The sequence below is a fragment of the Rhinoderma darwinii genome, chromosome 2, assembly GCF_050947455.1.
Source record: "Rhinoderma darwinii isolate aRhiDar2 chromosome 2, aRhiDar2.hap1, whole genome shotgun sequence".
Classification (NCBI taxonomy): Eukaryota; Metazoa; Chordata; class Amphibia; order Anura; family Rhinodermatidae; genus Rhinoderma; species Rhinoderma darwinii.
In genome coordinates, this window is record NC_134688.1 from 101,665,096 (window position 1) to 101,678,871 (window position 13,776).

Below are 13,776 nucleotides of genomic sequence, written 5' to 3' on the forward strand. Positions count from 1 at the left end.
CCCTGATCTGGGGGACTCAGTACTGTAGACAAGATGCTCCAGCTTTAGTATTTGTAAGGGTAAAGTCATACGCAGCAGACTTTATTGCAGACATTTCTGCGGCTGAAAATCTGGTACATTCATCTGAATGAAACGTGTAGAAATCCCTTCATACACCCGCTGCAGAAACAACTACATTTAGATAAATGGAACTGATTTTCAGTTGCAGAATTTCGGCGACTCTTCCATACAGAAACAAGCACATTCAGGTATCTGGATTTAAAGGGTGAGTATGGGCTCTTTTTCATTAAGGGGATGTTCCCTATCATATACATTTATCACCTATTCACAGGATTGATAAATGTATGATCGTGGGGGGCCACACAAATCCCTATAACGAGGGTCCTAAGTCCCCCGCTCCTCCTCATCCGTATGACCTCAGTAGAAATTAGTTTCAATGGCGCATGGAGCAAAGTATGCTCTGCCGCTTCAATCAACCTCTATGGGACTGATGGAAACAGCCGAGCACAATGAGGATTCTCTGTAGATTTGGGGGAGAAAATCAAATGCAATTCTGCAAGATAATAGACATACTGCGGACTTTCAAAACCCCATTTGCATGTATTGCCATGTACTGAAGATTTTCAGTGTGGTCTGAATGTGGCTTTAAAGGGCATTTCTGGAAATTCTTTCTAATTGAGAAAGGTTTTGTTAATGAGATTTTAATGATAAGACTCTCAGAATTGAGGAGGGTAATCTGAACACAGGGCCTTAAAGGGATTTCTGGTTTTATGTAAATAAGGATTAATCACTGTATAAATTAAAAGTTCTAAAATTTTCTAACATACTTTGTTTCAATTTCTCACAATTTTCAAAACACGTGTTTTCTGTCAGTGAATGAAAACACTACTGTTTACATTCAGTGGGAGCACCTAGTCCAGCACCCAGCTGAGAAGTGGAGACAATTGTATCAGTCTAGGCAATGCTCTGTGAGCTAAAGGGGGAGTTCACACAGAGTTCTTTGGCGAGTTTTTGGACGCGGAAACCACGCCGCAAAACGCGCCAAATAACGGCCAAATATGCCTCCCATTGTTTCAATGGGAGGCGGAGGAGTTTTTTCCCAGCGAGCGGAAAAAACGGCTCGCGGGAAAAAGAAGGGACATGCCCTATCTTCGGGCGTTTATGCCTCTGACCTCCCATTGACATCAATGGGAGGCAGAGAAAGTGTATTTTGCGGCGTATTATGCCCGCGGCGCTCAATGGCCGCGGGCGAAAAACGCTGCGAAAATCGGCGTGCAGCCACAGGAAAATCTGCCTCAAACTTCCAAACTGAATTTTGAGGCAGATTTTCCATCTGCAAAAAACTCTGTGAACCCAGCCTTACATCAGCACAAATATTTCTGCTAGTTTGCTACAATGTAACAATGTTTAGCTTACAGAGCATTGCCTAAACTGAATTCAACTGCATCCACTCCTCAGCTGAGAGCAGGACTAGGTATCTACAGGCTTTCAGCCTCTGAATGTAAACAGGAGTATCCTCATTCACTGACAGCAAACAAATCTTGAAGATGGTAAGGAATTAAAAGACAGTATATTAGAAAGTTGCAGAACTTTATATATATATACACGATTAAGCTTTATTTACATGAAATCGCAAAACATCTCTACCCTACCCTGTCCTTGCCGATATTTATTCTAGGTTTGGCTTGAGTCCCAGGAGTTGCCTGATTAGATTTCTGTTACTGATGAGGCTTGCCCAATTGTGACATGATTATATGACTTCAAGATATGTACCTAAAACAGTTTAAAGAAAAAAAAAAAGCAGCGACATTATAAATTAATAGTATGTATTCCTAATGTTGTGTAATGTAAAGTGTACCTCCAACTACACATTAAGAAAAACAGATATCCCACGGCATCCCCATGAAAAAGACAAGAAAAGGGATGCCCATTTAGTTGGTTTTACTTTTTCGTTTGTGGACTTTCACCTTATTTTACACCCACTCCATAGATTGCAAAAATCAGCATTATGGAGCGGCATGTGGGTGGGCGCCCCCTTGCCATGGCCTATACTAGGGAAATTAATGCAGAGGTCGGTTCTCTTAGGGTATGTTCACACGAGGGCGTCCGTAACGGCTGAAATTACGGGGATGTTTCAGCCTGAAAACATCCCCGTAATTTCAGCTGTAACGGCATGTGCAGGCGCTTGAACGCCGCGTCCATTACGTACGTAATTGGCGCTTCTATTCATTGGAGTCAATGAATAACGGCTCCAATTACGGCCAAAGAAGTGACAGGTCACTTCTTTGACACGGGCTTCTATTTACGCGCCGTCATTTGACAGCGGCGCGTAAATTACGCCTCGTGTGAACAGACAAACGTCTGCCCATTGCTTTCAATGGGCAGATGTTTGTCAGCGCTATTGAGGCGCTATTTTCGGACGTAATTCGGGGCAAAAACGCCCGAATTACGTCCGTAATTAGTGCGTGTGAACATACCCTTAGTTAGGAGGCAGCCAGGCGCTTCATCTCGTGAACACCCTCGGCGCTCTGAGTAGCCGCTGCTCGACTCTCCTATCGTGATCTGCCGAGCACCGCTGAGAAGACACATTGGGAGGATCTGCAGCTGCAATTATACATCGCTGGAGCAGAGCGGATGGTAAGTATATATGTATTGAATTCCAATGATTGCACCAGTTTTTTATAAAAAAAATAATTTGCCACCGTTTCCACAAATTTCTCGTCAGCGCACAGTGAGCGAAGCTGTGGCCCATGTGACAGTTAGGGCAAGTGAAGAGACCTATGTCAGCTGACCTTTAGTTATAATAAAAGCTAAGAATATGTGGTGGTCTTGGCAGACCATCTGGCGTATTACTATGGAGGTGCCACGCTGCCCCACCCTCCCTCTCTCCCTACTATTCAATCCATATTGTATTCATTGTATCGTTTTAATTTTCACTGCCTTTTTGTTGAAAGGGATAAATCGCTGGGCATTATGAGTGGACATACTGATTTTTGATAGTCTTGATCTTAAGGCTAAGCCAGTTAATTCATGTTAATAAGTGTAAGGTTCTTATTATTAGTTTAATGAATGGTTCTGTATGTTAACTCTAATAAAAAGGCCGCAGCCAAACTTTACCGCCATCCAGTTTGTGTCTTTCCTTATTTATATATGAAAATAAAAATTTAAAAGAGTTTTATAAGTTTGATTCAGAATGGTATATTTTTGTAATCCCATGGACGTATATATAGCAAGGTTAATAAGATTTACAAAGTGAAATGACTACTAATTGTATGTCTATAATTCAATGTACACCGTAAGTTGTAGGTTCCTCCAAGCCATACATGTTTATTACAATTCAATAATATGCTGCTTTTGTTGGTTTTCAATCCCTTTATGAACATGAGTTATCTGACAGTAAAAATGAAATTCCTCGCTATTGTGCTACAAATACATCAAAACAATATTCTGCCTATGGCACCGCAGACACAGGCTGCCATAAAAGAGCTAGTGTCTGCTGACAGCTGCAAGTAAGCTGTGCTATAGTTTTCTGCTCTATTTCCTGACTTTTATATTGGGATAGAGCTTTATGTATATGCGATTTCCATCACATACAAGATATGTACTGTAGTGTGCCATAGATGAACCTAAGAATGTAGAAGTCACCAGTTTACGCTGGACCTATACATTTTATGTATTTGTACTGATAAAATATGGACATTTGTGTTAATATATATATTTTTGCCGTATTATTTATTAACTCAGCATTTAAATAAAAAGCTCAGAGGATGAAAAAAACATGTCCGCTCTCACCTTGACAAATGGAACACGGTTCTTGTCTTCATGCACGGAGAGGTTTGTTTTAGACACTACAAAAGGAAGGGGAATGAATTGATTTTCAAAAGCATTAAAAAGAAAATCAATAATACCAAACAAGTTACCCAACTATTTTTACTTGCAAACTAAAAATAAAGAATATATGAGAGGACAGACATATAGATATGCTTAACCCCAAAAGGGGGTTATGGTGTTAATATTCATTACTAGTCACCATCTGTGAATAAATAGGGACCTGACTATTTTACAACAGTTAGAATACAAGAAAAACACAAGAAAGAAGCATGAACAGGGAAAATTTCCATACAGTGGTCACTCAGGTTACAACATTTTTTTAAGTTGGAATGGCTTTTCTTGTACCATGATAACTATCTACCTGTACTACATGTACTGTACTGCTCCCTACCTGTACTGTACTGCTCTCTACCTGTACTACCTGTACTGTACTGCTCTCTACCTGTACTATATGTACTGTACTGCTCTCTACCTGTGCTACATGTACTGTACTGCTCTCTACCTGTACTATATGTACTGTACTGCTCTCTACCTGTACTACATGTACTGTACTGCTCCCTACCTGTACTGTACTGTACTGCTCTCTACCTGTACTACCTGTACTGTACTGTACTATATGTACTGTACTGCTCTCTACCTGTGCTACATGTACTGTACTGCTCTCTACCTGTACTATATGTACTGTACTGCTCTCTACCTGTGCTACATGTACTTTACTGCTCCCTACCTGTACTACCTGTACTGTACTGCTCTCTACCTGTACTACCTGTACTGTACTGCTCTCTACCTATGCTATATGTACTGTTCTGCTCTACATGTAGTGTACTGTTCTCTACCTGTACTACATGTACTGTACTGTTCTGTACCTATACTACCAGTACTGCTCTCTATCTATACTACATGTACTGTACTGCTCTCGATCTATACTACATGAACTGCTCTGCTCTCTACCTGTACTACATGTACTGCACTGCTCTCTACCTGTACTACATGTACTGTACTGCGCCCTACCTTTACTAGATGTACTGTACTGCTATCTACCCGTACTACATGTACTGTGCTGCTCTCTACCTGTATTACATGTACTGTACTGCTCTCTACCTGTACTATACTCCTCTCTACCTGTGCTACATGTACTGTTCTGCTCTACATGTAGTGTACTGTTCTCTACCTGTACTACATGTACTGTACTGTTCTCTATATTGCTTTCTATACTACCTGCACTGCTCTCTATCTGTACTAGATGTACTGTACTGCTCTCGATCTATACTACATGAACTGCTCTGCTCTCTACCTGTACTACATGTACTGTACTGCTCCCTACCTTTACTAGATGTACTGTACTGCTATCTACCCGTACTACATGTACTGTGCTGCTCTCTCCCTGTATTACACGTACTGTACTGCTCTCTACCTGTACTATACTGCTCTCTACCTGTGCTACATGTACTGTTCTGCTCTCTAACTCTACTACACTGTTCTCTACCTGAACTACCTGTATTGTACTGCATGTACTATATGTACTACATGTACTGTACTGCTATCTACCTGTACTACATGTACTGTACTTCTCTCTACCTATACTACATGTACAGAAGATCCAAACATAGGAGCAGCACTGTGTCAATAGCCAGAAACGGTTGGTGCTAGCTTCAAAATATCAAGGAGTGACGAGCTCCTCATGCATATATCCAAGAAAAAGAGACTGGAAGCAGCACTCAGCAAAAAAATGTGAATTTATTCACCCAACACAGCAACGTTTCACTTCCTCCATGGAAGCATTTTCAAGCTTGAAAATGCTTCCATGGAGGAAGTGAAACGTTGCTGTGTTGGGTGAATAAATTCACATTTTTTTGCTGAGTGCTGCTTCCAGTCTCTTTTTCTTGGATATACTACATGTACTGTACTGCTATCTACCTATACTACATGTTTTGTACTGCTATCTACCTGTACTACATGTACTGTGCTGCTCTCTACCTGTACTACATGTACTGTGCTTCTCTCTACCTGTACTACACTTCTCTCTACCTACACTACATGTACTGCACTGCTCTCTACCTATACTGATCTCTATCTGTACTACATGTACTGTACTGCTCTCTACCTGTACTACATGTACTGTACTGCTCTCTACCCGTACTGTACTGCTCTCTACCTTTACTACATACTGTACTACTCTCTACATGTACTGTACTGCTCTCTACTTGTACTACATGTAGCGTACTGTTCTCTACCTGTACTACATGTACTGTACTGTTCTCTACCTGTACTACATGTACTGTACTGCTCTCTACTTGTACTACATGTAGTGCACTGTTCTCTACCTGTACTACGTGTACAGTACTGTTCTCTATCTGTACTACATGTACTGTACTGCTCTCTATCTGTACTACATGTACTGCACTGCTCTCTACCTGTAATACATGTACTATACTGCCCTCTACCTGTACTACATGTACTGTACTGCTCTCTATACTACATGTACTGTGCTGCTCTCTATTTGTAGTAGATGTAGTGTACTGCTCTCTACCTATACTACATGTACTGTACTGCTCTCTACCTGTACTGTACTGCTCTCAACCTGTATTACATGTACTGTACTTCTCTCTATCTATACTACATGTACTGCACTGCTTTCTACCTGTACTATATGTACTGTACTGCTCCCTACCTGTACTACTTGTACTGTGCTGCTCTCTGCCTGTACTTTATCTGCAGTACTGCTCTCTACCTGTACTGCTCTCTACCTGTACTACATGTACTGTCCTGCTCTCTACCTGTACTACATTGTACTGGTCTGCTCTCTGCCTGTACTATATGTGCAGTACTGCTCTCTACTTATACTACATGTTCTGTACTGCTCTCTGCCTGTATTACATGTGCTGCACTGTTCTTTACCTGTAATATATATTTACTGTGCTGTTCAACATAGAAAGAGATGCCCTACTTCCTGCATGTCTTTCTGACTTTTATATGTAAAGACTTGCTTTATCTGCACTAGTCTTGTGCTTATTATTTTTTTATATGAATTTCTTTCTTATTTTGCGGGCCCTCTAAATAAAGAGTTACATAGAGTTAGGCCTCATTCACACGGCAGGGTTTCCCGTCCGGGTGCCGGCCGTTCATAAATCGGCCGGCACCCGGCTGCATTAGGAATGATAGACCCCTAATGGGGCTATTCACACGACCGATTTTTTGACGGCCGGAAAATCCGGCCGTCAAAAAATAGGACATGCTCTATCTTTGCCCGGGCACCCGGCCGCCCGGCTCCCATAGAAGTCTATGGGGCCGGGTATTACACGGCCATCACCGGAATGTGTTCCGAGTGATGGCCGGGTTTCCCGGAGCTTGCGCTCTATCTCCTCCTCCTCACAGCGCAGAGTGCATGTGAGGAGGAGGAGTTGATGCCATTCTGACGAATGGCATCGCTGTACACTGTGTTGCAGGGCCGGGGTGTACAGCAGGTGGAAGGGAGCGCTGCGCTGGCTCCCTTCCCCTGCTTGTTAAAAGCACCCTGGCCCGGCGACACCTTCGATGGCGCCGCTAGTAGCAGCAGCTGCTGCGGCTGCTACCACTGCAGCGATGCCACTATAGCAGAGCAGGGAGGTATCTCCCCGCTCTGCTATGTGCTAGCCGCACTTTAGCTCCTTGAAGGAGCGGAATCCCCGTGTTTTCGGGGATTCCGCTCCTGGACAGAGCGCTTGATGTCTCTGTCCATATCTGGGCAGTGACATCAGGGGAAACTCCTGAAGCGGAATCCCCGAACACATGGGGATTCCCCTTCAGGAGCGGCCGCTGATGTCACTGTCCGGATCTGCCCGGCCCGGCACGGATGCATAACTTTATGCAAACCGGCCGGGCAAAATGGCCGATTTTACCGGCCGACACTCGGGCTCGGGAACGACCCGGTCGTGTGAATCCCGCCTTATAGCCTCAATTCACAATGGTTGTCTTGGAACTAATGAATTTGTATATTAAAGTAGCACTGTAATAATATTACGAATATTTAATTTACAAATTATACCGATCTAAGTCAATGTTAAAATTATGAAAATTAAAATACAATGCCCTGTAAATATAAGTCCCTGGGCTATACTTTTTGTGAGACCTTAATATTCTATTTAATTGTTTTTGGAAAAACTGGGTATGGTACATGTCGAGGAATTTTTCATTTAAGGGGGAATTTTTTTTAAATCTTTGTAATATAATAGATGATTGTGTCATGTCCATGGCCGGGGGCCATCAGGCTCACTCACCTCCTGACGGCCGCAGCCATGGGTCTGCGAGCGCTGGCCCCAGTCTCCTCCTCAGGAGACGCTAGCGCTCACTTCCGCTTACCTCGGCCGGATCCCGTAGGGTGCGCGCACACGCTCGTGCCCGCTCTTAAAGGGCCAGCACACGCACCTGAAGTTAATGTTAAAATTAGCCCATGAGTACCCTGGACTATAAGAAGGGCTCAGCCCCTTCCTCCCTTGCCTGAGCGTTGTTGTCGTACCCTAAGTTTGTTTAGCAAATGGTCTCCTAGTGTTTTCCAGTTCCCTGTTCCTGTACCTGTATCCCGTGCTACCTGGTCAAGTACCGTGCTGAGCTGTAGTCGTGCTGTGCTGTATTCCAAGCCTGTCCTGCTACACCACGCCTGACGTCTGCCTGCTGCCTAAGTCCCAGCCGAGCCTGTCATTGCTTCTGTCCGAGCTGCCACAGGTACACTATACGAACTATAGACTGTGACCTGCGCCCTGTTGGCCAGCTGCCATACCGTCAAGGCGGTACGGCCCAGTGGGTCCACGCACCCAACGTGACAGATTGTCTCTAACAACTTGTGTAGTCTTGCGATGGTCATTTAAAACATAAAAACATAACATAGATTGACTTCTAATAACAATAACACGTATTTCATACATGGGTTTACAGAATTGTATGTGACTGTCTTGGAGTTACTAGGGCATCAGATTCGAGAGGGCGCATCTTCACAGCCTCAAGCAAGTGACAGATCATTATCTGGAATGAATGCACTAATTTCATCCTCTGATGGATATGACGTTAGCGCACTCTACCTGAATGTATAATAAAGCAATGATTGCTCATTTGTATACACGTGCCATGCCTTGCAAAAAATAGGATTGCAGTCAATATGAAGCCAGGTCATCTGCTGGGAGCTGTTTTTTAGTGTAACAGTGTGGTAAGACATTTAACAGATTATAAATGTATAAACCACTGATTTGGAGACAATAAGGATATGTTCACATTAGCAATTTTTCAGGACGATTTCTCTATCTTTTGTAGAACTGATTACACAACTGATGCATAGAAGGGTATCGGCTTGTACCTTTTTTCTAGGGTAAGGTTATCAATGCAAGACTGAAAATGTAGCTGTTGCTCATCTTTCTGCAGTCCAGTGCCATACTCCTGCTCCCTGATGATGTCACCTCGAGAACAATATTTAAAAGTACGTTTCCCCTTCAGACCTCACCTGAACCTCAGGTTTGTGTATCTGTCAATATCTTGTGCATATTCATACTGATCCTGTATACAAACTGCAGATACAAACTGCAGACTATGTTTCTGCCTTGCTGTTTCAAATCCATCTGTTGTACTCCTGGTTATCATTCTTGGCTCCGTTATCTCACTGCGACTTGATCATCCCTGGTATTTCTGAATGATTTTCAATGTCCTCCCGGTACTGACCTTTGGCTATCATGACCTATGCGTTCGATCCTCCCACCCCGGCTTTGCCCAAGATCCTATGCAGCACACCTGCAGCTAATCGGTGACTGCTCTGAGGGCCACAACTTATGGGTTCCACCAGGAGAGTCCATACCTCCATGAGGGGGTTGAAGGTGAGTAGCGGAAGGGTTGATAACTCTTTATATGTATGTCCTTTATTATGCATTCTGTTTTTTTGCTGGCTATTCCAAAGGTTTTGTTATTACCTGCCTTTTTTGATCCTTTGTTTTCTGTAACGTTTTCCCATCACTTAACTCTTAAAAACCTCTAATAGAAATTAGAATGCTAACAAAGAGCGGAAGAGTTCCTTAATTGGTTAGTCAGTGGAACTGAGACAATCCAATGTAAACATGCCGTTTTCCATCAGACAAGCACTAGTGTGAATGCAGCCTAATACACAAGACAGACATTTCTTTAACCCCTTAATGACACAGCTTATTTTGGGCCTTAAAGTCACAGCTATTTATGATGTTTTTCGAACACATTCAGAGATCAATAACTTTTATATTTTTCTGTCAACGTAGCTGTATGAGGGCTTGTTTTGTTGCAAGACTAGTTATATTTTTATATGGCATAATTTTGGGCTGCATATAATGTATTCATTTATTTTTTTTAGTGGTAAAAGGAAATAAAGAGCAATTGTTTGTTTTGATGCCTCAAAACTGCTCATAAAGCGAAGAGCGTACCACTCTCTACTCTGACCAATCAGGAGACCGCTAGTGTCTTCCCTAAGAAAAGAAGGGTGGGGTTTGCAGCGTGCAGTGCAGGAGCACTTGCATATCAAGTCCCGCCTTAGTAGCACTTGCGATCGACACTCTGGGGAAATGAAACATTGTTTTCTCGGTCATGCAACTTGCATGACCGAAACAAAATATATGTTTAAAATGCCCTTCTCCTCCGGTTTATCGCTCTGTCAACAGTTTTGAGGCCTTAAAACTGCTGACAGGTTCCCTTTAAATGTTAACACAATTCTGCAGTTCTTACAATTACAGTGATACCAAAATATATATATATATTTACTTTTTTGTCAAGTTTTGCTACATTTGCACATTAGCAACCATTTTTATTAAAAATAATTTGTTTTTGTGCTTCTGCATGCCAAGAACCATAATTTATATATATATATCTCAACAAAGCTTTATGAGGGCTAGAACCTGTTGATTTTTTTTCCAGAATTAAACATTTTGCAAGACAAAAATGTAAAACCACATTGGTGCCCTGGCCGCTATTGACCGTGGCATCTAAGAAGTTAAACATCTGGGATTGGTGTTATCTTTGATCTCATGCCCTCCTTAAATACTAATTCTCACATTAGATGCCTTTCACCATGTTTCCAAACCATAAAAACGATATAGATTAACGTACAATGTTTTACCTACTATACAACAAAACTATTTCCTTTCATTCTAGATTTGGGTTCTTTATCTCTGTGCACTTTTTTACTTACCATCTAGAAGGTCTCTAATTTTATCCAGGTAAATTTCAAAGTAGGAAACCTAAAGAAAGAACAGATATCTCCATTACTATTTAGTGTTATGATCCAAATAAACTGCATTATTGCATGACAATGTAATCAAACCGTAGACCCATATTATAGTCCTACAATATACAGTATTCTCTATTAATAGTCATCAATACTCTAAACTAATTTCTAATATAATCCTGGTTATATTTATAAATTAACCTAACACCTAAATGTGCACTACCATTCTAATAATCTAGCAGCCCTTGGACTAGCAAGGGGATAGATTTTCATGGTGCCTAAATAGTTAATGCAGGGACGTTTAAGATGGGTGACATTATGTACAGGTATTCATCGGCTCCACTATGATTGGTGTTATGTGGTATGGGTGGGCTTTGGATGGTTTTATTGGTTCATACATGGGGGTGGACTTGCCTTTTTGGACCTGTTTGTGGAATGAGCTATCCCTCCCTAGTTTATTATTTGGATTATAATTATTATGTATGATACCTGTTCATGTGAGCTTATTATATGTCTTGTATTTATTGATTTACTCTACTTTATATGTTACAGCTGAGCATCTGGAGAACCATGCCCTGCAGAAATGTCCTCCACTGGTTCTAAAGGTGGGCAAGGTTTTCTTTATGTTGACCCCACCATATTATTCTAGATGTCCCTACAGTCATAGAAAATGTCAGATCCCCGTAAATTTCCCAAAAGTGATAATATGGCAATTCAATAAATCACTCCACAGGATTTCCCCTTTGAAATACTATCTACCAGCACAAAATATCGACCATACTGTATTGAAATGTTTGATAACACAGTAGTTTCTTACCTTAATATGAAATTCCAAGTTCTCATCCATGGCGTAGATATGGTTGAAAATATCCCTAGCGATCCTGGGTATTATTCCCATCATTTGCGGATCATGGAGTTTACCCTGAGGGAAAGTGGAGAATGACAGTCTGTATGCTACAACTGAGACATGACACTTATCTTTCGTTACTAACAAAGAGTCCTCATGTCATTTCCTAAGGGTTTTCCATCAGACAAATTTCCATCAGACAGTTATTTGGCGCTGTTTTTGACTCGGCAACCACGTCGGAAACCGCGCCAAAAAACGTCCAAAATCGCCTCCTATTGATTTCAATGGGAGGCAGAGGCGTGTTTTCCTCGTGAGCGTCATGTCCTTTCTTCAGGTGTTTCCGTCTCTGACTTACCATTGACATCAATGGGAGGCAGAGAAAGCGTTTCTCACAGTGGTTTTTGGCGGCGGGCGAAAAACGCAGCAAAAAATGCGGCAAATGTTCTGCAGGTAAGTCAAAATCTGCCTCAAAATTCCTGAAGGAATTTTGAGTCCGATTTTTCCGCCTGCAAAAAACTGTGTGAACTAGGCCTTAGAGTGCTCCCAGTTTTCAAAGACATTTAAAGAAACTGTGAACTAAAACAAGCTTACCTCCATAGTGTGGGTCTTTCCAGAAGCTGTCTGCCCGTAGGCAAAGATAGTTCCATTGTATCCGGCCAGCACATCTGCAAGGAAAAAGGAACATCTCAATGACGTAAACTACTACAGATATCTTATGTATCTGTTTTTTAAATGGTCCCTTTCCATATTAAATTAGATAACTCTTGTTACCAATAAGATTCAGAATAGGATGCCCGAATAATATCGAGCTACGGGGCACTGTCATTTCTCAGTTATAATAAAGCACCATATGGATAACATAATATAAATCTTCCACAAGCTCAGCATTCATGGGACAACAAACAGATGGACTAACGTAAGGGTCGCCTGACATGGTGACTAGTGTAATTGGCCATACAAAGAACTGAAAGAGTAGCCCAACTTTGGATTATTGAACTAACGCTTATAAATCCTTTTCCTAGCAATTCAAATTGATAAAATATATGGTTGAAATGTATATAAAAATGATAGCATATATAATAGTATTACCTTTAACAATTTGCATAGCACAGGCATGGTAGACTTGCTCCTGAGTCGTATTTGGAGGAAACACACGATCAAAAGCATAAGGTTTTCCCTAAAATAAAATAAAAAAAATTATTAATGCAATGTGTAATTAAAATGACATCTGCTTTTCATTTAGAGGTTTATATATTTTATGAAAATTCTCGCTGACATTTTGCTGCATATACTTATTTACCCAGAAAGGGCAATCTGCCACCATACCTGTATTTCCGCCCTGCCCGTAATTCCAGCACCTGATTCCAGCAACGTTGGCTTAGGTTCACGCCCCGTTAACGCTGGGTAGTTATCAATTATTCAAGAATCAGCATATCACCCGCGAATGAACGGGTTGATTGTGGAGGAACAAGGCTGATTGCGTGGGCTCGGAGGCTTAGGTTCACGCCCCATTGTTGCTGAGCAGTAGAGAACGCCCAGTTGTCAAAATATTCAAGAATTAGCATATCAGCCGCCGAAATTCACGTATTGATTACGGAGTGAACGGAGGCTAATTGCGGGGGTATGGAGGCACCTAGCTACATCAAATAAACGGCGCTGGAATGAGGGTCAGGACAGCAATACAGGTATGGTGGCAGATTACCTTTTTCTGGGGACATGACAGGTCCCCTTTATGGAGCAAAAAGCAAGAGAAATACTTTTTAAATAATAATACATTTTGTACTTTCAATTCTAAAGGTAAAACGAAAAAAAAAAAACTGACTTTCATTTAGAGAATGTTACCTCACCCAGACTTAAAATGTTAAGACTATTCTCCTCCTTATACCACCTC

The 13,776-nt window shown here is 41.7% G+C and overlaps 1 protein-coding gene across 8 annotated transcripts in view; it reads right to left on the reverse strand.

The window, feature by feature from the left end:
• KIF5A (kinesin family member 5A) overlaps positions 1 to 13,776 on the reverse strand; it is a 133,987-nt gene that overhangs the window by 67,406 nt on the left and 52,805 nt on the right. For all 8 annotated transcript variants that reach the window (XM_075851983.1, XM_075851982.1, XM_075851981.1 and 5 more), the window contains exons 2-6: positions 12,975 to 13,062; positions 12,477 to 12,550; positions 11,856 to 11,960; positions 11,003 to 11,051; positions 3,793 to 3,848 (exon numbers count right to left, since the gene is read on the reverse strand). In XM_075851983.1, coding sequence (XP_075708098.1) covers positions 3,793 to 3,848; positions 11,003 to 11,051; positions 11,856 to 11,960; positions 12,477 to 12,550; positions 12,975 to 13,062 — 372 coding nt within the window. The remainder of the gene's footprint in view (positions 1 to 3,792; positions 3,849 to 11,002; positions 11,052 to 11,855; positions 11,961 to 12,476; positions 12,551 to 12,974; positions 13,063 to 13,776) is intronic.